Source organism: Ylistrum balloti, unplaced genomic scaffold (genome assembly GCF_031769215.1).
Source record: "Ylistrum balloti isolate Yb309-2 unplaced genomic scaffold, AGI_CSIRO_Ybal_v1 Utg371552, whole genome shotgun sequence".
NCBI lineage: Eukaryota > Metazoa > Mollusca > Bivalvia > Pectinida > Pectinidae > Ylistrum > Ylistrum balloti.
Window position 1 is genome coordinate 931,550 of NW_026782798.1, and position 27,111 is coordinate 958,660.

At 33.5% G+C, this 27,111-nt stretch overlaps 2 protein-coding genes across 2 annotated transcripts; one reads left to right on the forward strand and one right to left on the reverse strand.

Annotated features, from left to right (window-relative positions):
- Positions 1 to 162: 162 nt before the first annotated feature.
- On the forward strand, positions 163 to 16,235 carry LOC132562933 (kelch domain-containing protein 3-like). Its single transcript, XM_060227708.1, has 11 exons — positions 163 to 274; positions 2,435 to 2,597; positions 3,357 to 3,530; positions 3,871 to 3,986; positions 4,787 to 4,858; positions 6,166 to 6,379; positions 6,657 to 6,743; positions 6,971 to 7,079; positions 8,007 to 8,083; positions 10,917 to 10,995; positions 11,543 to 16,235. Exons 2-11 carry the CDS (start codon positions 2,444 to 2,446, stop codon positions 11,604 to 11,606), a joined length of 1,146 nt encoding a protein of 381 aa, XP_060083691.1. The 5' UTR covers positions 163 to 274; positions 2,435 to 2,443; the 3' UTR covers positions 11,607 to 16,235.
- Positions 16,236 to 18,799: 2,564 nt separating this feature from the next.
- Positions 18,800 to 27,107, reverse strand: LOC132562935 (ankyrin repeat and SOCS box protein 3-like). Its single transcript, XM_060227710.1, has 8 exons — positions 26,966 to 27,107; positions 25,473 to 25,581; positions 24,947 to 25,045; positions 24,201 to 24,353; positions 23,447 to 23,710; positions 23,092 to 23,272; positions 21,615 to 22,372; positions 18,800 to 20,902 (listed from the first exon to the last, which is right to left on the reverse strand). Exons 1-8 carry the CDS (start codon positions 27,014 to 27,016, stop codon positions 20,661 to 20,663), a joined length of 1,857 nt encoding a protein of 618 aa, XP_060083693.1. The 5' UTR covers positions 27,017 to 27,107; the 3' UTR covers positions 18,800 to 20,660.
- Between the last annotated feature and the right edge of the window lie 4 nt (positions 27,108 to 27,111).

The following is a 27,111-nucleotide window of genomic DNA, read 5'->3' on the forward strand; positions in this document are numbered from 1 at the left end:
TCAGCCGTGTTAATGAATGTAAACGGAAGTTGGCGGAAGTACGTAAATGGGGAAATAATTTCGCTGGACACCGTCGACGATGACAGTCCTGTCGTACTTCCGGTTTAACTGTGTTGACGATTGACGAACAAATGGCTACAGACAAAAGGATAAAAGAAAACGACAATGTAGATGTACTTAACTATATGTGTATTTTCTCTCTCTCATAACATAAATAGCATAGTTCTAGTTATGTTACGAGTTAAATAGTTTCGTCGTATGGACATTTGATTTGGTAAGTTAACTGACGTCTGTCCGATTGTCACTGCCAGCTGATCATGCAGCAGACAATATGCCAGAGAGTGTCACAGCACAGGGTCAGGTTGACATTTGCTGTAAATAATGTTGAGATGTTCCGAGTCAAGAATTTCGTGATTCTGTATTGGCCTGTATGCAAGGAAACGTGTCGCGGAAAGAGACGTGCATTAATACCGATATATCTATCGCACAATCATCTGAATAGACTGAAAGACAACAAAATCACATAAAAAGAAAACAAAGAAAAATGTCAACAAGACCTTGTGGTAACTCCTGTATAATGGGATTAACCATCTTCCCAAGCTTTCAGTAAAGTTCGCTAACTTAATTATTTCTCTTGTGTCAATAATGATTTGATATATTAATATAATATTATAATATTAATATGCTGGTCAAGTCGAATACTATCAAATGTTTTGAAGCAGGTCTCTATTACACATGATCAGCAGACTTGGTCATGCTTTTTGGCTCATGATCAGGCCCAAGACTCAGGGTTGGTTCATAATTGGTTATTCCTCAGGAATATATTTTCTCTGGCTCTTTGATTTTAATACACAAATGTACCACTTGTATGGAATTTATAACATGACTTGTAAAGTTATATAACTGTTTGTTGACAAAATTTAAACATTCAGTCTGGAGTTTGAGAGGTACCTTTTACATAACTTGAAGAATAATAAGGAGTTTTAATTTCATTTTATCTGCTTTGTGTATTCTATATTTTATTTCTGCTTGGATGATGTAATACAGAGAACTATTTTTACAGACATCAGTAAACGTAAACAAGAAACTCAAAAGAAATCATGTAACTTGAATCAGTTTGAACCTTCCATGTATAGGATTGTATAATTAATGGACCTAGATATGGCCAAGATTTTATTGAGACTAATATGTCAAAAAGGAGACTATATAAAAATCTCAAATTAAAAGAATAAAATGTTAAGCCTATATCGCTGCATGGGAAACACATACCTCCCTGTAAAATTCCAATTCACTTATTTTGTGTACATGAATATATCCTTGACAAACAATAGCTTACTCTTCATTGAGTGAAATCATTTGTACCTGTTATATTTCAAACTTTTAATTTGCTTTCATTAACTATGTGTTTCCATTCGACTTGTGATACATGTGTGATGTAGATCCAGACTGAACATTTTTTTCTCAGACCTAATCATGTGTCCATCAATGACTGATTGATACATTTTTGCAAACAAATTTTGAAAGAACAATTTTGTTGGCCTTATGTAGAACTGGTAATTTTCATGTTCCCCCAATATTTTTGTGTCAAGAGCATAATTTAGCATGCAGTAAAACTAGGATATTAAAACCTGGTGTATAAATTTGTCATACTTAGAAAATGTACAGTATACCAAATTCAGGATCTGCTACCCCTTAATTACAGAATTATTGTCCTTTATTAAAATTTTATGTCCAGTGAATATTTTTTCTGTGGAGCATTCATCAGTGTCACTAATAACACTTTCATTTCTGATTGGGTTAAATTTCACCTTTACAAGTATCAGTGACACAATTGTTGGAATGGTTCTCACTGCATGTAATTAAGTCATAAGAGTACTTTACATACATTTTGTATGTATTAAATATGATTGATATTCAGAATTTTCCTGTACATAATTAATAATGCTGGAAATTTCAGTAGCCATTTTATGAATCAGGATTTAGTCCCTGTTTTATATAATTGAAAATATCTTAATACCAATATTCAATAAATTAGACATTGTTGGATATAATCTCAGTTTAGAAAGTTTTCAAATATCTACAGATACAAATAGTTTATTGACAATTTGACAAATACAAGGTCATCTGACAGGAACATTCAAAATTTAGTCATACACTGGTGAAAATGTATATTTTTCTTTAGAGTTGCAAAGATTTTTATAGTAACTGATGAAACATGAAGTGGTTCCTTGACTGGTTAAATTGATCAAACTTAGAAGATATATTTGTGAAAAGTACCAGGAAGTTTAAACATATTATCCCAATCCATTTTATATGATTGTGACATTTGGGTTGTGTATTTGCCTATATGTTTAAAAGTAACATACTTTTTAACCATTAATGATTTAACTTTTAGATTATAATTACATGCCACAATTTGGCTGGTTTGTTTCAGAGCATAGCCATGCAAAGGTGGACAGTGAACTTGGAGGGTGGACCCAGGCGTGTCAATCATGCTGCGGTGGCTATAATGGACAAGATTTTCAGTTTTGGTGGCTACTGCACTGGGGAAGACTATGAAACAACCAGGCCAATGGATGTTCATATTCTTGATACAGGTAAGCTTCAGCTGAATCCTAGTCCACTTAAGGGAGGCAGTTTTATTGTGCTAACTTTTAATTCCAATTCCATTTGGCTAGCACTAGGCCAGTGTTAATACTTTAATGTTAAATAGACCAATAATGCAGAGTTTGTTTTACTTGCATTTTAACCATTATTGAAATCTCAATTGAATATTCAAGGTGAAATTTACTCACTAATTAAAAATGTCATGCTAGTTCTCTGTAAAGTCAGATTACCAAATTAAGCAAGCACTCATAAGTGACCTTTTCCTAGAAGTGCTCTTATTAAAAAACAACAGGTTTTGTATGGAGTAGGAAAGTTGTATCTTTGTTGGGCAGAAATTTTGTTGTTTTACAAAATAATCAATTTTCATTGGATCTTGATTTCATGGATAAATCTTAGTTGGGAAATCCACTGGTACCAATGGTGGTTCGGTGTAGATGGTTTCTTAAACCAGAGGACTCTGTCAATATTTGTGGTTTCTTATGCCAAGTGATTGGTCAATATATATAGACCTCAGGATCATTTGTTTTTCTTTATGTATTTATATATTTTGATATTGGATCTTTGGTTTTGGATCACGGCCTTGCTGAAATACTTTGAATGAATTTACCATACATAGAAAAGACCACAAATGTGTTACATTTAGTGATAAAGAAACTAAAATAGTATTTGCCTAGGAATGTTACACTTGTATGGTGTATATCATACAATTTAAACCAGCTATTGTTTAGTACAATACATGTATATTTCAGTTTCTCTACGTTGGACACTACTGCCCATTCCTAAAGTGCATGATCCCCAGTACCAACTCTCACCGTATCAACGGTACGGCCACACAGCGGTTGCCTTTGAGGAAAATGCCTATGTGTGGGGAGGTCGAAATGATGTTGATGGTGCTTGTTCCATCCTATTTTGCTTTTATAGCAGTAAGTATATTGGGTATAGAAACCAGAGGTAACCCTGGGCTTTTCTAACATATAATCAAGATAGCCTAATTGGAGTTTGAAAAACCTAAACATTTAATTTATTCCAATTGGATAAAAACTACACATGTTCTTCTTAAATAATGACTTACCTAGTATTATGATTTTGGCATTTGTCACAATAAGATCATAAAAAAATGCAGTCATGTATAGCCTTTATCCAAATTTTGATAATCTAAATCTTTTTTTTAAGGAAATCTGTTTTCATGCTGCTGTTTGAAAAAGCTTAATTATGATATTGAAGTAACTCGTATTTTCAATATCTTTTCTGTTTCTTTCTTAGCAAAATTAAAATGGTCATGTCCAAAAACGAGTGGAAATATTCCCATCGCAAGAGATGGACATTCTGCTTGTGTCATCAACAATAAGATGTTCATCTTTGGCGGATATGAGGAAGAGGTAGGTTTACCAAAGTGTGTGTCACTATTACATAGATAATTGACAGTCCAAAGATATCATCTCACCCTTGTACACAAGAGACAAGAACCAGTATTTGCTTTGCAGGTGTATAAAGTGCCCTACAATCTCATTACAAGTCTGAAGCAACAAAAGGTTGTAAGAGATTTTCAGAAAGTAAAGTTGAGATTAGAACTGGAGAGATAGTATGTACAACATGTATTTATACAGTTAGAGATTTTTTTGGTAAATATTTACAAAACTGTAATAGAAATACAGTACCTTGAACGATGAAGCTCTCTTGCTTCCAAGCTCCATTGAGCTTTAACCGTGTGCAGCGTCTGTCTGCCTGTCAGTTGTTTCCTTAAAACTCTCCCATTCAAGAAATATCTTACTGAATTTTGAGCATATTATAATGTAGAATCTTTTGGTGAAAAGAACTTAAATTGTCAATTGAGTGCCCGCTCCCTGTGAAAGAGGAATCTAACATGACACAATAGAATAAATTCAAGTGTATCTTCAAAATCCTTTATCTTCAGTTTAGATCATCAAAAATTTGATTAAATTGATTGTTTTACTATAAATCTTGGAACTAAGAAATCATATGTTGTGTATGGTTTTGAGGGACTGATCCCAGGTTGGAGGGAATCTTTGTAACTACATTGTATGCAATAAATGAATGATATTTTGCCTTTATTACTAAAATATCAAGGTGAATAATGCAGTTCCTGTGGGCCTTTTGTTAATGTATATACTTGTAATACAAAACATGACATGTTTTAATTTCATCCTTGTGTTTGCAGGTTGATCGATTTTCCAATGAAATCCATGCTCTTGATTTCCTTACTATGTCCTGGAGTGCTGTTCATCCAAAGGTGAGTGTGCATACTAGGGCTGCCTACATTTCACCAAAACACAGACGTTCATTGGTGAAGCAACGCTTAAAATAGGACAATTTTTGTGTCGCCTGCAGAGCTGGCGGACACTTAGGGATCACTTTATCCGTCATCACGCTGCGGTGGCGTTGTCATCGTCCATACAAAAGTTTTCCGGACTTTTTTCGGTAATGCTTTGAGTTATCAAAAGGAAATTTGGCATATGGCTTTTTGTTGCAAGGGTACAGATTAAGTTTGATTCTCGGCTGTCTGTTACCCTTTTTGACGGAGTTATGCCCCTTTCAACTTAGAAAATTTCCTGGGAATATTGCTTTCCTGACTTTTTTGGCTTATGCTGTGAGTAATCAAAACGAAATTTGGTATATGGCTTCTTGTTGCAAGGGTACAGATTAAGTTTGATTCCTGGCTATCTGTGACCCTTCTTGGCAATGATATGTCCCTTTGAACTTGGAAAATTTCTCAGGAATATTGCTTTGCACAGTTTTCCCTTTATGCTTCAAGTTATTGAAATGAAATTTGGTATTACAACTTTATGGTTGATCGTTGCACATCCAGTTCAATTTCTGGGTGACCTTGACACTGTATGCAGGCGACACATACAGTTCCAAGGAACTCTTGTTGTAGATTGAAACCAATAACAACCAACCAATATTTTCTCAAAGTCTTGAAGTCTGAAACCAAAATGGTATTGCCAGGTTTCCATAAAACACAAAAAAAGCACTTGCTCAGTTTTATTTCAATCCTATCTAGTCATTTCCAGCAAAAGAAGCATATTGAACTGAAGATATTTGCTGATAAATAGTGGATCATCTAAATGTTAGTGTGATATTTTCAGATATTGACTCATTTTAAGTACATTGATTGTAGAATTTTTGCACTTTAGTGTTTACATTGTATAAACACAATGTCTAGTACCAGAGTTATTGATTGCAGTATAGCATAAGAAGTTTGGAGTGAAGTATAGCATTCAAATATGGAGTTAGGTATAGTGTTCCAATTATGGAGCAAAGTATAGCTTAAGATTAATAGAGCGAAGTCCAGAATTGGAATTTAAGAGCAAAGCCTAGTAATGGAGTTATGAAGTGATGTATAGTGTTTAATTAATGGAGAAAATTCTTTCATTGATATTATAGTGCAAATTATAGTGCAGTATTAGAATAATGGAGAATCCTCTATCCAAAAGGCATTGCAGATAGATATAAGACCAGCAAAAAGATGAACACTTTGTCAGCTACTTATTGCATACACAACCAAGTTAATTATTCAGTCTGTTTTGGATGTTTCAGGGCACCCCTGCAATATGGAGAGACTTTCACACTGCCACTGGTGTGGGTAATAATATGTACATCTTTGGTGGTCGTAGTGATGAGGGAGGAGATATATTTACAAACAAGGAAATATACTGCAATAAGATTCAGTTGTTTGATACTATAACCAACACATGGCATGAGCCAGTAACACTTGGCACTCCACCAGTCGGTCGTCGTAGCCATTCAGCATGTAAGTTTCAAGATGTGTTTGTGTTTAGTTACCCAGAGTATCATTTATCATGTGAGTTTTCAGTAGAGTAGTTATTTCTTGCTCATCGAAAAGTTGATTACTTCAAAAAAAGCATCAACTATTTCTGGGCTTCAGATCAGACTTGATTCAATACTTTACTTTTGCGTAAAAACATCAAATTATGTGATATCCTCTGATCTTGAGATCAGATGTGCTACTTCAGTGGGTCATGATATTACTTACAGGATTCTTTTTTAATGTAACATTTATTTTTCAGTTGTCTTTAAAGAGAACTTATATATATTTGGGGGATACAGTGGTAAACATGACATTCACTTCAAAGATGTCTTCAAATTTGATCCAGGTGAGTGATGACCATGTACTGCCATTAAAACATCCAAATATACTCAATTGGTTCCAGCTAATCAGTAACCATTTATTTGATTTCATACTTTTCTGTTATATGCAAGTATGGTCTCATTATTATATCTTGCTGGAAGAAAATCTTCATAATATTAAATGAATTTTAAAGTCATACATAACAACACTTTATTCAGCAGTATGATGGAGTTTGTATATTATTTCATGCAGTGAAGATGCAATGGTCAACCATTAAGGTGAAAGGTCAAGGTCCTTGTGCCAGGCGGAGACAATGCTGTTGTGTCATTGACACCAAAGTTTTCCTGTTTGGAGGAACTAGGTATGGGGCTTTAGTACTCAGGGGCTCATAAGTGGAGAAAAAGGAAGGCAGCAAGTTCCGTTAACCTAAAAAGATCAAACACTTTAAAAGAGACCAGTTTATTAAATTCTTCAAGCTTGAAATAAGAATTTGTTGATAATGGAATACAATTTATTTTATAAATAGTCCTCAGTTGACTCATACATCAAATTGTTAATGATTTTTTCTTGCTGAAACTCTGTTTTTTGTTTTGACTTTTAAAAATCAGGATATTGTCGGAATTTATTTCAAAAGTTAATGAGTGTTTGCCATGAAGTCATGTTAACCAGAATTTAAGTTTTGAAGCTTTACTAGTTGATTTTTTTTTATTATTATTTTATCTTGTAACCATTATATACTGATGACAAGGAGAAGGTAACCCAAGTTATCTCTGGCCTCAATCCAGGTGTTAGAATAGATGTCTTTCAAAATATCTAATGCCTAAGGTTGGTGTCAGAGGAAACAGACTAACAATAATGAACTATTTTTACAGCAATTACGTAATAAGATATTTTAACTTACACTAATCACTCTTGTTGACTCGAATGTAAGGGCACAAGGGGTCTTATTGTAAGAGGAAACTGGGATACCCTGGGAAAACCCAAGTAGTTAGGCAGGTGACCTCTTACCTTTCCATGTCCGTTCCTGGAATTGAACCCATTCAAAACCATGGATGTACTGATTAAATGATATATAGGGTTGTTGTGTTATCAAATGAAGTTTTAGTTGAATATTGCAGGCATTTTTATGCATATTATATTAATTTCTATCTTTCATTGCCTTAAATCTCTTTGATACTTGCACATTCCTTTCTCGTCAGTTCACACTATCAGAGGGTTGTTATGATAGTGTTTTTACTGCTGTTTGTCAGTCTGTCAAATGTATTTAATTTTGTGCTCCCTGTTGTAGTCCCACCCCCGACTCGGAGTTCACCAACACAGAGAAGGACTTGACAGATCACTCAGACTTGCATGTATTAGACTTTGGTAAGGCATTATGGATGTTTGTTTGAATTATGTGTCAAACAATATTTCAGGAGAGTTTTGGTTGTTGTTTTGTCAAACAACATTTCAGGAGAGTTTTTGGTGTTATTTTGTCAAACAATATTTCAGGAGAATTTTTGGTTGTTGTTTTGACAAACAATATTTCAGGAGAGTTTTAGGTTGTTGTTTTGTCAAACAATATTTCAGGAGAGTTTTTGGTTGTTGTTTTGTCAAACAACATTTCAGGAGAGGTGGTTGTTGTTTGTAAAAACTATACAATATTTAGGAGATTTTGGTTGTTGTTTTGTCAAACAAATTTACTGAAATATAAACATTTTGTTTTGTATTTCAGGAGTGATTGGTTGTTGTTTTGTCAAACAACATTTCAGGAGAGTTTTTGGTGTTGTTTTGTCAAACAACATTTCAGGAGAGTTTTTGGGTTTTTTTTGTCAAACAGCGTTTTAGGAGAGTTTTTGGTTTTTTTGTCAAACAATATTTCAGGAGAGTTTTTGGTTGTTGTTTTGTGAAACAATATTTCAGGAGAGTTTTTGGTTGTTGTGTCAAACAATATTTCAGGAGAGTTTTTGGTTGTTGTTTTGTCAAACAACATTTCAGGAGAGTTTTAGGTTGTTGTTTTGTCAAACAATATTTCAGGAGAGTTTTTGGTTGTTGTTTTGTCAAACAACATTTCAGGAGAGATTTTGGTTGTTGTTTTGTCAAGCAATACTTCAGGAGAGTTTTTGGTTGTTGTTGTGTCAAACAACATTTCAGAAGAGTTTTAGGTTGTTGTTGTGTCAAACAACATTTCAGGAGAGTTTTTGGTTGTTGTTTTGTCAAACAATATTTTAGGAGAGTTTTTGGTCAGGAGAGTTTTTGGTTGTTGTTTTGTCAAACAACATTTCAGGAGAGTTTTAGGTTGTTGTTTTGTCAAACAATATTTCAGGAGAGTTTTTGGTTGTTGTTTTGTCAAACAACATTTCAGGAGAGTTTTAGGTTGTTGTTTTGTCAAACAATATTTCAGGAGAGTTTTGGTTGTTGTTTTGTCAAACAACATTTCAGGAGAGTTTTAGGTTGTTGTTTTGTCAAACAATATTTCAGGAGAGTTTTGGTTGTTGTTTTGTCAAACAACATTTCAGGAGAGTTTTTGGTGTTATTTTGTCAAACAACATTTCAGGAGAGTTTTTGGTTGTTGTTTTGTCAAACAACATTTCAGGAGAGTTTTTGGTTGTTGTTTTGTCAAACAATATTTCAGGAGAGTTTTTGGTTGTTGTTTTGTCAAACAACATTTCAGGAGAGTTTTTGGTTGTTGTTTTGTCAAACAACATTTCAGGAGAGTTGTTGTTTTGTCAAACAACATTTCAGGAGAGTTGTTGTTGTGTCAAACAATATTTCAGGAGAGATTTGGGTTGTTGTTTTGTCAAACAACATTTCAGGAGAGTTTTTAGTTGTTGTTTTGTCAAACAATATTTCAGGAGAGTTTTTTGTTTTTGTGTCAAACAATATTTCAGGAGAGTTTTTGGTTGTTGTGTCAAACAATATTTCAGGAGAGATTTGGGTTGTTGTTTTGTCAAACAACATTTCAGGAGAGTTTTTGGTTGTTGTTTTGTCAAGCAATACTTCAGGAGAGTTTTTGGTTGTTGTTTTGTCAAACAACATTTCAGGAGAGTTTTTGGTTGTTGTTTTGTCAAACAACATTTCAGGAGAGTTTTTGGTGTTGTTTTGTCAAACAACATTTCAGGAGAGTTTTTGGTTGTTGTTTTGTCATGCAATACTTCAGGAGAGTTTTTGATTGTTGTTTTGTCAAACAACATTTCAGGAGAGTTTTAGGTTGTTGTTTTGTCAAACAATATTTCAGGAGAGTTTTAGGTTGTTGTTTTGTCAAACAACATTTCAGGAGAGTTTTTGAAACAATATTTCAGGAGAGTTGTTTTGTCAAACAACATTTCAGGAGAGTTTTTGGTTGTTGTTTTGTCAAACAACATTTCAGGAGAGTTTTTGGTTGTTGTTTTGTCAAACAATATTTCAGGAGAGTTTTTGGTTGTTGTTTTGTCAAACAACATTTCAGGAGAGTTTTTGGTTGTTGTTTTGTCAAACAATATTTCAGGAGAGTTTTTGTTTGTTGTGTTGTAAAAAAAATATTTCAGGAGTGTTTTTGGTTGTTGTTTTGTCAAAAACAAGAGTTTTTGGTTGTTGTTATTTCAGGAGAGTTTTTGGTTGTTGTTTTGACAAACAACATTTCAGGAGAGTGTTTGGTTGGTTTTTGTCAAACAATATTTTAGGAGAGTATTGTGGTTGTTGTTTTGTCAAACAACATTTCAGGAGAGTTTTTGGTGTTGTTTTGTCAAACAATATTTTAGGAGAGTATTGTGGTTGTTGTTTTGTCAAACAACATTTCAGGAGAGTTTTTGGTTTTTTTGTCAAACAACATTTCAGGAGAGTTTTTGGTGTTGTTTTGTCAAACAACATTTCAGGAGAGTTTTTGGTTGTTGTTTTGTCAAACAATATTTCAGGAGAGTTTTTTGTTTTTGTGTCAAACAATATTTCAGGAGAGTTTTTGGTTGTTGTGTTGTGAAACAATATTTCAGGAGAGTTTTTGGTTGTTGTTTTGTCAAACAACATTTCAGGAGAGTTTTTGGTTGTTGTTTTGTCAAACAACATTTCAGGAGAGTTTTTGGTTGTTGTTTTGTCAAACAACATTTCAGGAGAGTTTTTGGTTGTTGTTTTGTCAAACAATATTTCAGGAGAGTTTTTGGTTGTTGTTTCCTGAAAAAAAAAATCAACATGATCAATTACTAGTCACAGCTATATTTTGAAGAATTTAATATTTTACTTTCAGCCCCATCTTTGAAAACTCTATGTCAAATTGCTGTGATAGAACATAAGCTGGAAACTCAGTGTTTACCAAGTCTACTAAGGTGAGATCTTTAACCTTACATGAAGCTTATTGTTTAAATTTCTTGATTTTTTTTTCACATCTCTTAAAGGGTTTTTTTAACATGTAAAATGGACTCCCAATTCAAAAACATGTCACAAAAAATCTGTTTATCCATCTCGCATCAGCAGTTAGCTCAGCTCTTGCTCTGGTAACAGTAATCATGCTTTAACTTTTATTATCATGACGTGGACATATCAGGGATTATTTAGTATCACATTATTTTTACCTGTTAGTTGGTGTCATTAATTACTTACAGAGAAAATTGCAAAAAACTGAAGTTGTCTTGATATGTTCTTTCTATATGGACAAAAAAAAAATGCTCATAAATAGACCATTGGCAATTAATGAGTGGTGCCCTGTTTACTCTGCAAAACGCTGTGAGGGAAACAAAATCTGAAATAGATGCAATTTGGCCATACTTCAGTTGATGTTGTATGTATTAATTTATATGAATTCTGATCATCTGTTTGTGAATTCTATATGACAGATGAGTGAGGAAATACATGCTAAGTTTCTGTATTTTTCAGGTGGGAGATTTCTGTTATGACGACAGACAATCAGATTACAAAGCCTCATAACAACAATGGCTGACAGCATTTGTGTATACAGAGTTACAAATATTTATCAAATTACCATGGAAAGCAATACCACTTCAAGGTCACAGCGACCTAAAGAGAGACTGCTCCACCTAATTGGGTACTTTCGAAGGAATGCTGTGCTTTGAATTGTTGAGTGACTTTTGTAGAGGTACAGTTTTGTGTTATTCTTGTGCCTCTTCTACCAGAAAATCAAAAAAGGACATGTCTCTTTTTTAAGATTACATGTACTTTAGTAAATATTTCAGCAGGCTGTAGATCTTTCCTACTTTAGGAATACTATGATTTATCTTCATGATGTAATATCATGGATGAATATTACCTGTAGAGTCAATAGTATATAGGAAAGGCTGAAAAATATTGTTTTCACCACAGCCTGTAGTCAGAACTTACAAGATGTCCCTTTTACTGAACTGTGGTGTTACTTCCAGTAACTTCGGTTTGATGTACATTTTTTTGCGGAAAAACTGTCTTCAGGTTTTTTTTTTATGAAATAGATTAGGTTATTTAGATCAGTGTTATGTCTGGAACTATGAGTGAACAAATATGCGTTTTAATTTTAGATTTTGTGTTATGTAATGACTGGTAAGCAGGGGTACCTACGTGTCTGTTTATGGATATATTTGTTGTTAAAAGTTGATCAGTATTGCCAAGGGAGCATTTATTAGATCATTTATAGATGTTCCCAAACTTTTTTTTTTAATCAATTTCCTGAATTATTCATGGAAATTATTTTCTCCTGTTTTGCTTAAAAGTATGCTAAATCATTTCATGAAACTCTAAGTCAATGTTCAACTGCATTCTCAAATCAAATCCACATTCTTTAAATGTTGTGCAATTAGGATAGTTATTGCCAAATTATAGATCCTATCATAACGACATTACACTACAGGGTAGTTAGTATCGTTACCAAATCTTTACTTTATTATCATGCATTGTGTCGTAATACATACCATTAACTGTGATAGTCTATTGTCAAGTTCATCTGTATTTCAATGGTAAATTTTCACTTCATTATGCTGAATATTACATGTCCATTCCCATTGAAAGTCTGCATGTTATGCACGAAGTAAAATCTGATTGGTTTTTAGGAGACCATGGAAGGCTGTGACTTGGTCTCTTGTAATTCATTTGTTTTTGAGAGATTATAAGGCATCAGTCTATTATAGGAAAGATAGTCACTTTTAAGGTATGGCCTCTAAACAAAGAGGGCTACTCTAAGTCACAGTTACAATGACAGATAGGCTGTTGTTGATCTCATTGAAAATTTTTCATTCTGATTGAATGAAGAGTCAGTGGTGGATTAAACTTCAGAGATGAGAGATGTGTAAAGAGGAGTCTTAAAACGAGAAAAATTAATTTGTATTGTAAACATTGAATGGGTATTGTTGTCTTATCATTTTCACTTTACTAGGTTTGGTTACTAATATCAGAAAAAGTTTGTATCATTGTCAGATCCATCTAAGGATTTTGTGAAGAATTGGTGATTTAAGTAACTTTTAAAAAGTTTGAAATGGGGAAAATGCAATAGGATTGTGTAGAACATTTGAGATATTTTGTTGCATAATTGAAATCTTCTGTTAGGATCCTGATGTAGCCAGATAGTAGATTTAAATAACACCTTAGTCACCATGGAGAGACTACCAGGCAAACAGAGCTAGAGTTTAGAATGCTAGCAGGAGACTTATATATATAATCAGTCGATTTGGAAGGCCAAAACATTAAAAAAAAATGCTATTTCTATAAAAACATATTCAAATGAAAAAATAAAAGCAATTTATATACCATTGTAATTATTGAAATTAGCACTGTGTGATATAAATTGGATGAATTATACATTTTGAAATTCTAGAGTTACTCGTAAAGTTTCTTATACATAGTTTCAGGCTTTATGGTATGCTTTTTGATTGATACAACAAACAAGTGACATGAAGTTTAACACATTTTCAGATATGTTTCTGGTACCATTGTACCTTTGCCTGTCAGTAGTGATTAAAATGTTTCTGTTTTTGTAAGTGATAGATAACTGAATTTTGGTTGGTGTTTTTTTGCTTTTTTTAACCCTTTGTGCTTTGCCAATCTAAATAGATGGTACGGTGTAGCAGATTAAATTCTCCACTGAAATATATGTCTACCTCTTAAATTCCTTCATCACAATTTTCAACACTATTGCCTGCATACATTCTATCATTTTGTGAAGGTCGTTTCTTCATATGATCGTTAAGATTCATTTAATGTAAATTACGTTGTCACATATATCATATGAAATGTTCTCATATATTTAACATATTGCAATAAATTTTCTTTTGAGTGGTAACTTCTTACCATCGCCGAGTAATTAAGGCTAAGTAATATATTGTTGAAAAAAATTATTTCAAAGGGTTAAATTTGAAATTTTGTTTCTTGAAAAATTCAACAATGATAAAGTTCCATTAAGTATCAGGCATTACAAAGATGCATACCCCGTAGTTCTGATTAAGTTTCATGTCTATCAGAAAGGATACAAGTTTAGTAATTTTACATATTATATATTTTTATTAAATGAGAATATATGGTTTCAGTTATTGTACCTCATTTCTAAGACTTTTGTTATTCTAATGGAAATTTTAATATTACAATGGTCTCTTTCCTTAACCTAAAAGTTTTGGACCCCTCCTAAAAAATTCCTTGAACCCATTGAGATTAAATTTCGTATCATTGCCTAGTGATACACTGTACTATTACCTATAAGATTACTGCAGGGTTTGTAACATGACTTTATCATGTACTTGAAAGAGCACCCCCAAAAGAAATGGTAAAAATCATTTCTGATGATTAATGTAAGCATCATTTCTAATGGTCAGTAATTTGAATTTTTTAAAAATTTATTTAAAAAATTGATTTCAACATAAAATATTCATCTAGTGACAATATCATTCTGTCCATGTAGTAGATAATTTTATCAACAATGAAAGAGAGACAGCTCCTTTACAAAATACATACTAGTGAAAGGTGGCATACACCCTTAAGAAAATATGAATAAACATGTGGAATTAATTATTGTTAATGGATGTAATGTATAAAGGCAGAATGACATGTCATTGATTATATTCTTTAGTATATTTTCGATAAATGTACACCTCATAATTCATAGTTGTAAGTAAGTTGGTATGTGTACATTAACAAGTTTTGCCAAATCTGAGTTTTTATTTTGTTGTTTAGTTGAAGAATTTACCTGGTGATAATCTTGACTGATTTCACATTTTGAAAAACTTATTTAATTCTGATATGTTAAAGTTCATTTAATAATCAATAAGGATGCTGTGGTTAGTTATAAATTTCAGTATAAGTGGTCTCAAGACAATCATATCTGATCAAAGTTTTAAATCACTGAACAGAGAATTTGACACATTAAACCATAGATTGATAAAGAAACAATAATTTCATATACACATATTTTGAATTAATTTGCCTTTCAGGTAAACACTAAATGCCATTTTGATATTCTGCATTAAATTTCAAGTTCAGTCATTAACACATAACAGTTTCTTGTGCAAACTTATTTTTTTTTATAAAGTCTTCCAGATCTCTGACTTACAACTACTTTTTATGTTGCCTTACTTTGCTGATTTTCTGATTTTTGCATACATTTACATGTGTTTATAGATGTTAACTTTGCATGATTTTCTGCTGTTAAAGAAATGTGCCACTTACTACAGCCTCACTTTCTTCTATGATTAAATCATTTAAGCTGAAAAAAATCTTTATTGATATTCATGTAGCCTTATGCTTTTGAAAGTCTACTTCTAGTGGACAATTGAACAGATATTAACCAACATAATTATGTTAGTAGGTGTTGCAATATCAGACTGTTATATTCATTTGACTTCTTTTGTGAAGATAGCAACTTATGAACTCTACAAGCCAGGTAATATTTATGTAATGTTGATGTACATTTTGCCATCCTTCATTAGAAGAACAAAGAACGTAGAACTTTGTTGGTACATGTATTCATATTTCACTCTCCATTAAGCTCTTGCTTAATTCCTGGCAAAATAATACATTATGAATATGAAGAATATGTCAAAATCAAACAACTTATGTGTCGTTATTGTTAACTGAATTTTTATTTTTGGAGGGAAAAGAAATGTCTTAGTGTGAATCTTTTAATTCCCAATATATAGATTTCAAAGTGGTTTAAAAAATTATTAATAGAAATTCTCATTTTTGTCTGTGATTAGTTTATACCCTTATATGGCATCTTTTTGCATGCAAATTACAGAGGATAAAATGGTAACTTTAATATTCAACGTATCGGGTTAAAATTTTAATTTAGAATTTTTTGAAACAAGCTGTCAGCTGGCTCTATTTCTGGCCTTTCTTCAGTCATAGTGAAGTTTTTACACTATACAAAACAATCCTTATAAACAAACTGGTTTCTTCTTTTACCTAGAAGAGTGGGTTACTTACTGGGATACCAGTATACTACAAAAAACAAAATTATTTAATATGATTATTTCTGTTTCCATGCTTTTTGGGGCATAATTTGTATGTTTTGCTTGTCTTCAGCATTGAATTGGTTAAATCTGCTTCAGTTGATATTATGACAGCATGGCATTAATAAATGTCTAAGTGAAAGATGAAATTGTTGTCAGTGTTATGTTTGATGTAATGTGTACAGATAAAAGTATCTTCAGCTTTACTTATTCCACACAAATTTTTTAATCACTTTGTGATTACCGTTTGTACAAGATATATCTTAAACTCCTGAACAGATTTGGTAAATATTTACACCATAGTATTAAATCATCTGGGTCAACACCTGGTGATATTTCAGTGGTAATTTGTCAAAGCTGAAGGTCAAAGGTCATCCTTGGCCACATTAAAAACAGAAAGCTACAATAACAAGTTGAGGATGGGGGAAACACCTATGCGATCTCGTGCTCACTGTGATTGGGGGAGCATATAGAGGCTTTGTCCCTTTTTCTGTCATTAATTTGTCCGGAACATAACACAAGAACTATGATAATCAACATAGAATTATAGATAAAATGAATAGATAGATCAAAACAAGGAAAAATGAAGTCTATTATTTTGCATAATTAAGGAGTTCATGTCCTTTGTTATTTTTCATACTTAAATTTTGTCCGAAGCATTACACTTAAACTATAAGAGGTATTAACACGAAACTTCATATGTAGATAGAATTTAACGAAGACATGTGCAGTCCACAAGAACCATCACTATCATTTGCATTATTTAGGAGTTTTTGCCCTTTGTTATTTTAAGCTCACCATCATCAGATAGTTGGCTATTCAAAATGCTCTGCGTCTGTGGCCTTTCGTCCATCTGTTGTCCATCCATCCATCCTCCCTGGGGAGGTGGTGCATACCGTAGGGCTTGACCCAAAAAGGGAAATTTAGCAAACTCTTTCAAATCTTTCTTCTGTAGAAATGATTGGTTTTTGTCCAAATTTGGTCTGAAGCATTCTTATGTGAAAGGTACTCAATTTTGTATCAGTTGTGGTTGGAGGGGTGGGGCTCATTAGAGAAATAGAGCAAATCCTTTTAAATCCTTCTGTGGGAATACCAAGTATTTTGTCCCAATTCGGTTTGAAGCATCATTGGGTGAAGAGGAATCAGTTTTGTATAAATGGTGTGTCTAAAGCCCTTTATGCCAGAGGCACTGGGCCCAATAGGGGAAATGGGCCAACTAATCTAAAATCCTTCTATCCGTGTAGGAATACCTGGATTCTGTCAGAACTTGGTCTGAAGCATCCTTGGTTGAAGGGAAATCAAGTTTGTCTTAGAGGTGGGCATCAGTCCCCTGGAGAGGGGAGGGACTTGTCCCACTTTGGTCTGAAGTATGCTTTGATGAAGGAGATTTGTATTAATGGTTTTGCTGACCCCCGGGGCAAAGGGGTTGATGCTAATGGGGTAAATAGATATAAGCCCTTAAAATTTTTTTCCTTTAGTTTGTATTAAGTAACTTCTGCCAAACAAAGTCATGAGAGCAATACAGACCCTATGGGCATCTTTTATATAATTAGTCTCTCTGTGTTTGGCCTAGTAAAACTCACACAGACATCTGACTACTTGATCACATCAGTTCCATAACAAAGAGTGCCTGTTCCTTAAACATTCATTATGGAGATATACTAAATATCTTTCCAGCCTGAACAGGCTGTGAACATAATCAGTTTAGCTCAAAATAACACATTATTCAATCACTGTCGTTCTGACATAAATGTTCAAGTGTTAGAATATAACACAGACAACAATATATTTAGACAGGTTTTATATATGGTATTCTTCAACATTATCAAGTACAGTTTGATTGATAAACAAAATCAGATGATACACAGTGTATTACTACAACCATCATGAAGCTGGTCATGCTACCATATCGCTTTAACCTAGATGTCACTGTAATAACTTATACATTTGTACATGCATTATTATCTTTTCTTATTGCTTGTGCAGCAGAAAATATTTTGGTTTTTATGGTAAAACCAACTTAAATGTTCTAAACATGGAGATCAAAGCATCACATTCTTCAACTATCAAAATTTTATTTAAAAACTAAGAAGTAAAACTTCAGAACTTAAAAAGAAAAAGTTCAAAATTTTCCAAGAAAATAACGTTCATCAACATCTCACTTATATATAATGTAGTCTCTAACATTCCAGGTACTGTTTATTTTCTTACAAGCATTTTATGTCTTTCAAAAGATCACACATTCTTCTAAAAAATGAATGGCAAGTCATTGTTTATTAGAGCTACAAGTAGATAATGTCTTATTCCATTATCTCTGGGGTGCAAGTAACTCTTCCACTGTACAAAGATCGATACTGTAATCACACAGAGAAAAACTGTTTTGGGAGTTACTTAGTCTATATTTTCAACCGTGGTCAAAGCCAGGTCAAAGCCTTCACACAGGCCTGTCCTATCATACAAAATTACAATCCAAACATCTTCAGGATTTCCATCTCCATCCACTCCGCTTGTCACCTTCATCGCATTCATCACAAACAGGCAGTCACAGTGTTCAAACATACACTCAGTATTCATACATATCCACAGTACTTAAACATACACTCCGTACTTAAACATACACTCCGTACTTAAACATACACTCAGTACTTAAACATACACTCCATACTTAAACATACGCTCCGTACTTAAACATACACTCAGTACTTAAACATACACATACACTCAGTACTTAAACAAACACTCAGTATTCATACATATACACAGTACTTAAACATACACACATTATTCATACATATACATAGTATTCATACATATCTACAGTATTTAAACATACACTCAGTACTTAAACATACACACATTATTTAAACATACACTCAGTATTCATACATATACACAGTAATCATACATATGTACACAACAGTTATTCATATCAGTCACATAAATATGCTGTATTCAGTAATAAAATGTCCATCAACTGATCTTTAAACAACACAACAGCTAATAATGAACTAAAAAGATTTTAGGATCAATAAAAATACTTTAGTTCCAGCCTATACCATTTAATTGTATGCATTGTATGTACAACAGCAAGTAAATAAATACTGCCCATTGATATATATCAAAAGTATTCATCCATGCCAAGCACACGCATAGCATTATTATCATAAATAAAGCCTAAAACACAGCATTAAGAAAGGAATTTCTGTTCCTGGTTTTAAAACTCATCTTTATTTATTTACAAGATCCTTTCCGTGAGGATATTATCAATATATATATATATATAATTGAGCATTTGTTTTAATCATTTCTTGCATTGCTATGAAGGTTACAAGCAATTTCTCACCATTCTGCATACCTAGCTGAGAACACTAGAAGTAAATAGCAATAGATACAGAGCTACATTGGATTGCCTCTCTGAATCCTTAGAAATTACATCTTAATCAACCAGGGTAAGCTTGCCATGGCCAAAGCTACTGATTATAGCCTTGCTCACAATTCCACTTTCTGATAACTTCTTTGTTGATTACTAGACTGTCCAAGTTTGGTGTGTACATTTTGAATACTTTAAATAATTTGAATTCCTGATCATGTATATATTATGTAAAAACAGAAATGTCAATTTCAATTCTGTTTATACATACATGCTACTAGACAAGCAAAATGAAGCTTACCAGTTAAATATATTTGATTGTAATTACCATCTATAAATCTTAGGACTGTAGGATAATATTTCAGCTTTGAAAGTACATGTACTCATTTCAACACACCACCAAAGACGTTTTTTAACATAACAAAATTAGATTTTTAAAAAATGCAGCTTTTTCCTAAAACAAAATTTTACAATTTTCCTCTCCTTTATTTTTGAGATCTTTGAAGTTTTCCCATTCAAATCTGACACGCAACAAGTATTTTCCTGTTATGATTTGACATGACAAGTTTCATAAGCATAGTTATTTTTGGACAATGTAAAAACGCATTTCCTACACGTATAGGTCCACTTTACTTGTTTATTGCAGGCAATTAGTTTTTACACATATATTATTTTGCTTCCTCTGAATATACACCCACAAATCCAGGGATGCATTCTTGTTTGCCATTCTAGCTGTGTAATTGTTAAAGATATAGCAGATATTCATTGTAGCAAGCATCAAATGTAACTCTGATATTTCGCATGGAGAAACTGTATGTTATTTGATTCAACAAAACATGACATTATCATTTTCTTATGGTATCAAAATTGCATGCCTCTACAAGATTGGCTTGTCAACCATTAATATTGTTTATCTTTAAAACTTAACATTGAGTAGCTCATATAGACAACTCCCCAACCCACCAACAGACTTCATAAACTCCTGGCTTTTGAAACAGCATTTTCTTAAATAATTCTAAAATGATAAGCTTTTAATAGCACAATCACAATGACAGATCGTTCATGGTGACTTTCCCTCATTTTCTTAAATTTAGATTTACAAAAATTCCGCAACTCATACCAAATAAAAATTTCATAATCAAGATTCGCAAAGGTTCATAAAATATTGCGATTACAATGGACTTGTCTGATTCTGTATATATGGCTATCCCCATCCTTCTTCTGTCTGAATTTCATGGATAATTGCATGTTCTTTTATTGTGAGGTACTTGAGTGAGTCTTGAACAATTTCACTGATGTGAGTACCATACTCCATGAAGAGCAAATACTCGTGAAGTATGGAAGGCACAGGAAGACTACACACACTCTCTTTATTGTAACACCCTGATGATGCGAACTGTTGGACCACTTTTTTACGACAGGCATGAGACAATGTCCCACTGGAATCTGTAAGACAAAGATAATGCAATGACTTCAAAACTCAACAGATGTAATTTATGATTTAGTACAGATCAAGAACAATAAAAGACAGACTCATATATAAGTATATTTAATTGTAAAACTGATCCTCCATATAAAAAAGTCCAATTTCAGATAAAAACAAGAGACTCAGACGGCCTGTTTTTCTCACCTGGATATTTAAGTCAATAATGCAAAACTTTACATTTCTTTAGAAGGAAAACATTTCCACTGGTAAGCCTCACTCCAGACCCACCATTTACACAGTATTCGTTCCCCTTTCCCCAAGGATGCTTTAGACCAACACTGATAAAAATCTCATGAATAGTTTCAATAAATAATAAAAGTTGACAGACAACTGATGTCAGATGCCTGATGTGTGATGCCAGACGGATGCTGAACGCCACAGTATCCCTATAGCTCACTTGGCCCATCGGGCCAGATGAGCTAACAACTAAGACAGACACAGGTACCATGTAGTATACAGTAATTCTATATATCAACCTTTAAGCTGCATGTATGCACTTGTTGATGATTTCCCTTTTATTTAATTTATTGAACTCAGAAATATAAACAAAAATGAAGGAAATTTTCCTATAGTGAAGTAGTGCTTCATTTGAAAAACTTAAGAGATAACCCAGGGAATGTTGGTGAAAATTGGGACATGTCAGAAACAGCAAAATAAACTACATTACTGTACCTTCAATCTTCTTCAGTAATCTGTCTGCCTTGAACTGCTGTGCCAGAGCACACAGTTTTTCGTCCAGAGACACATTACAAGTGAAACACAGAAGTAGCACAAGTAGAGGAAAAAGATTGGTCCACTCCACTGAGCCTTGTAACACATGGTGTAGGTCAAAAATCAGTTCCTCTGTGACCATATTAAGAGCACTAAAACAGGACTGGGCATTAGCACCAGCCATCAGTAATGGAATCAGATATTTTCCAAACAAGTTCCGTCTAGTTTCCATATCTATCACAATCAACTTAGGCAGCATGTCATTTCTCAAAGCCAACAGAATAGGCAGGTTACCACCAACACGGTCATGGTAAATGTTCGGGTTAGCACCGTACTTCAGAAGAAGTAGAAACAAATTGAAATCTGCTTTAGACAAAGCAGATATCAAGGGAGGTAGCTCCTGTGGATTCTGTATATTGCACGGAAGACCAGCACGGAGCAAGAATTCAATTCCCTGACTAGGCCAACTTTCCTCTACTTGACAGAGCACTGAGGCACTGTTATCATACTGCAGCACAGTAAACAGCAGATGTCTGTCCATCTCAAACAAATCCTGATTCAATGGAAGAAATGCTTTCACATTCAATCCTGCAGCGATGAGGATTTCCAGGCAAGTTGTATTTTTCAATTTCAGACCAAGTATTAATGGATGCATCATAGTGTCGACCGTGTTAAAAAGAACTTCTTGTCTAGTCACTGGTAATACTAACTGTAGGCACCTGACAAATAAAGAATGAGATGACATTCTTTACATATTTCTCGATTAATGTGACGTTGATATAAACAGCTACAATTCTTTAAACTGCAGCAAGTAAAATAATTGAAATAAATTTGAAACTTGAATATCAAACATGAGCTGCTTGAAACCATCCTAAATAGTTAATATTTGTGAAGAATAAACTGGAAATGAAGAAACTTTTAGTTGGCATATCCTTAACATTTCCTTTAAATGTATTTAAAAACAACTAATTAAAGGATCTCCAAACCATTGTCCTTTTAACATAAAGGTATTGAAGACAAACAAATGGCTACCAAGGGATGATATTGGCTTCAGGAAAATATTTCACTGGATTTTTTTAAAAAGATTTGAATGGCATTTGTGATGCGTATGTACTGATCATTCTTTGGAATATGTTTATTTCTACAAATGATTTTAATACCCATACTGTAGAATAATTCTGGAGGTATTCTTGGTTATTCAGAATTAATTAGCAGTAGAAATGTTTTGACAAAATAGCTAAGAAATATTTTGTTAACTGCTTTGTGAACTAATCTTCTTCTGTGTACGTTCATGCAGTCTTGCTGTGTCTAGAAACACCCTTTAAACCAGTGATATTTTGGGCAGCATATTCCTATAAATTATAATAAAATTTTGATGACTTGTCATAGTCTTGACAACTCTGACACATAAACCGCTTCTAAAGCATATGATTCGAACCTTGGTCTGTCTTTATACACAGCAAAGTGAGCAGCCACAGCGTTAAGATCTTTGACAGGAATGTTAGGATCAGCACCATAGCTCAGCAGTAAACGTATGCAGTCTTCATGACCCTCTTGGGAAGCTATCAGAAGGGGTGTGGCATGGTCATGTGTTGTCTTATTTACCAGATCCATTTGACCTACAAAAAGATACACAAAAACAAAATCGCATTCACTAAAATCCAGAGTTTAAAGATTTACTACTTTTGCAACACAATAAAATAAGAATGCTCCTTCTTTTCAACTTAGCATAATGTGAAAACTTAAATTAAATATGAAATTACATGATTAAATATAAAATACTAGTCTGTTACCCTTCTCTCTGGCAGTTTGTAAAAGAATTTGTAAACAGTCCTTGTGCCCAAATTGTGATGCGAGGAATATTGGCGTAATATCCACATCAGCACACATATCAAGTCTTGCTCCATGCTTGACAAGATAGTCTAAGATATGGGTGTAGCCCCGCTCAGCAGCTGCATGGAGGGGTGTAAACCCTGTGTAATTCTGGTAGTTTATCTGAACTACGGCACCCTTCCTCATCAAGAGTCTCACACATTCAAAACTCTCTGCACTTATTGCTACAATTAAAAATTAACAAATATTCAAACCATAACACAAAAAAGTTATCACTAGGATTTAATCAATGATACATCTATTTCACTGCTTTGATTTTTTATTATCATTATTTAAAAAGAACATGAAAATCTAATGCTGAATTAGAGATAACATTGATGGTTGCAAGCGTCAAACATATAGAACATATTTATATTTAGAACATGTAAATAACTCCAATTCTGCACCAATTTGAAAATATATACACTCACATTAAACAGTTTTACAGCTACATCATCAATGTAACGTGTCTCCTTACATAAATGACATTAATTTATCAGCACAGTTTTATTTCAAATATCTTACCTATAAATCTCTTGTATCTCTATTTTCATGATACTCAAACACTTTCAAACATGCTAATTTTAAATCCAAATTATTTCAACATGACAATTTTCAATCCTAATTATTTTCAAACAGAATGGTTTTCAATCCTATCTATACACCTGTACTTACCCTCCCATAAAGGTGTATATCCCTCCTTTGTTTCAGCTGTTGGGTCAGCATCACAGTCCAGTAATGTCCGTACACACTCAAAGTGGCCGCCTCGTGCTGCCAAGATCAGGGCAGTTTCATCCTCAAAAGTCCTCCATTCTGGTTCCACCACATCTGAGTATCATAAGGGTTATAGCAACAAAATCATGTATAGAATCAATGGTCAGAACTTGGCAAGTTCTATCAATCATTCAATTGCAAATTTAGCATCCAATAAATGAGTTATGTTCTATCTTCATTTAAAGAAATAGACATACCTCACATATTTGGTTGAAAAGGTTACAATGTGATTTTTCAAAAATATCAAAAAAATTATTGCATTTATTCAGAGATTTTCATTAAGAAGAGAAGAAGGGGATGAAAGCCAACACTGGTTTAACTTCAGTGGTGGATACCTAAGCCTTTCGTCTGGATACCAGAATGTATGCAGTGTGATTGATGGAGGAGTGAAAAGTAAAAAAGTTAAAGTCAATCACAACTGGTGAAGAGGCTGCGTGCATCAATTTTATGTTATTTAATCTGTTTTGCTCTACACTGGCTTAATTAATACAGAGATTTCATGAAGTGACTTTTTAAATCAGTCATGCTTTGAACCACCTGTTGATCCCTATTGAACTTTTACAGTTAGCAGACCATCAGCTCCAACATTGGCTCAGTCTAATACACCACAGGTATCTGGACTATTTAAAACATAAAGTTGAACTGACCTTGACGTAAAAGGAACTCGAGACAGCCAGAGTGACCATGGAAGGCAGCTTCATGGATTGGTGTCCATCCCCTGTTGTCTCTCACATCCACTGGTTTCCCTGCAAAGTTGAGTTTTACTCAGTTATGTTGTTAAATGATAAAACATACCCATCTTGTAAAGGTTGATGTTATTCCACTGGAAACTTCGATTTTTGTAATTCATTGTGTATTTCAATCTGAATAACTGCTAAGTTTGGTTCCATTTTGAATGCGAGATGGTTACCTTGTTACCACAGTGTATATTACATAGCAAAAAGGCAACAAAATCACATGCTTCCTTTTTTATTTTATTACATTACACCCATTACCTAACAGGAAAGTTAATGCTATCCTACACATGACTGGACATCTATGTTTCTTATGTACAGTTGGTCCCCTCCTAGTTACATCACATACATGAAATTCTGACCCTTTTTTCAAACAGCAAACAGATACAATATTTTTATGTTTTAGGGATAAATGTTTGGAGAAACCGTTAGTACTGACCATGCCACACTAGGTCCTGGACACACCCCAGATCCCCCATGCGGGCGGCCATACCCACTGAAGAACAGGTATCAGTGTATGATTCCGTAAAGTCCATGATTATTCTTCCCTGAAAGAGAAGCAGCAATGGATACAATATTTCAGTGAAATGATTTCCTCTCATACCACTGTTACCTATATTTATATTTCCAAGTGCCATTATATAGTATCAAACACTGATAACAATATTTTTGTGTATCATAATTTTCACATGTCACATGGTGATCCCTAAAATCATTTGTTACGCAAATAACGTGTCACAATCTAAGGTGACCCCATTTTTGTTGGGGAAGAGAAAAACTGATCTCAAGAAATGATAGTCGGCATGTGATTTAACATATGAATCTGATCTGTTTCACAAATTTGTGATTAAACGGTGTGTGGGGTTGATGGTTAGGTAGCCTTGAAAGTATTCATTTTTCATAACCATTTATTTTTAGTTTAAACATGTACAGATATTGCAGGAACGGAATAGTGTTGATGATGCTCTTCTTGTACAATGTGATTCAAGTTGTTCATGACTATATATTTATACATTACTGCTAACTGTTTGCAAGAAGTACTCTGTATTTTAATCTCAACAGAGATTTAATCTGCAAATGGTGCTGCCTTTGTCGGAATACACCTGCTACATATATTTTTGCTGTTTATAAATAGTTGTTGAAATAAGCGATTTTACATGTCGTTATGAACATGTTCATCTATGAAAATTCATAAAATTGCTATTATCTCCAATTAAGTTTGAAAATATTTTTCTGTGCAGAACAATTACTTTGTTGTCATTAGGCATAATTAAGCATTAAGTAATGTCAACATCAGGTAAACACAGACTGAACAACAAAACTGTTCAAGTTTCAATAGTCTGCTTTTCAATCAATGTTGCAGGATAAATAGAATGCATGGTCAGTGTCTTAAAACATAAACTGTATTTTGGTGAGTGTGAAGAAAGACAAAAGTGGCAAGCCATGCTTTTGTCTTTCTGTCTCGTGTCAAAATACGACTGATATCTGAAAACACTGACCGTTTATTCTCTATATACATTGTAGGTTGAAATATTTCCTGTGATGTTTATTCTAGTTTTACCAGGAAGATTTCATAACGTATGATGTGAAACTGCTTCAGTGTGCTTAATGGAAATTCAATAAGTGATGCTGAATGTAGTTTTGAATGTTGACATACCAATTTATTCTTCAATTTTTAATGAATATTTTTATGCTTCAAGTGGTGTCTCCAACACATACTGCACCAGCCCCGGGGCAAATGGTGAATAACCCCAACGTACCAATAAATCGCAACCCTATTTCAACTATCCGTTGGCAATTAAATCTGACACTTAATGGAGATGTTATGATCTTATCGTAATTATAATCATAGAAGTGTAAGGGTCCGGCAGTGTAATACAAGACGCCAACTTACCAGACTTTCTCAAAATAATGGACTTCGCGTATACTTACAGAATGTATTTTGGAATGGAATGAGTTATTTGGACTCTGCTGCTTATCCATATCATTAAGCGTTTACCAATGGTAACTTGCAAACGGTAAACATCGTCGCATTTCTGCACAGTTTGCAAAATCAGGGCCTATCCTTGTTCTCTTGG

Bases quoted from the DNA above. Each gene is read 5' to 3' on its own strand.
- LOC132562933 (XM_060227708.1), top strand. From the start codon at position 2,444: ATGCAAAGGTGGACAGTGAACTTGGAGGGTGGACCCAGGCGTGTCAAT. The intron at 3,987-4,786 runs GTAGGTTTACCA...TTGTGTTTGCAG, and splicing joins TTGGCGGATATGAGGAAGAG to GTTGATCGATTTTCCAATGA. The intron at 7,080-8,006 runs GTATGGGGCTTT...TCCCTGTTGTAG, and splicing joins TTCCTGTTTGGAGGAACTAG to TCCCACCCCCGACTCGGAGT.
- LOC132562935 (XM_060227710.1), bottom strand. From the start codon at position 27,016: ATGGATAAGCAGCAGAGTCCAAATAACTCATTCCATTCCAAAATACAT. The intron at 23,711-24,200 runs GTAAGTACAGGT...TTTTAATTGTAG, and splicing joins ATATACACCTTTATGGGAGG to CAATAAGTGCAGAGAGTTTT. The intron at 23,273-23,446 runs GTAACAGACTAG...ATCTTTTTGTAG, and splicing joins ACAAACTGCCAGAGAGAAGG to GTCAAATGGATCTGGTAAAT.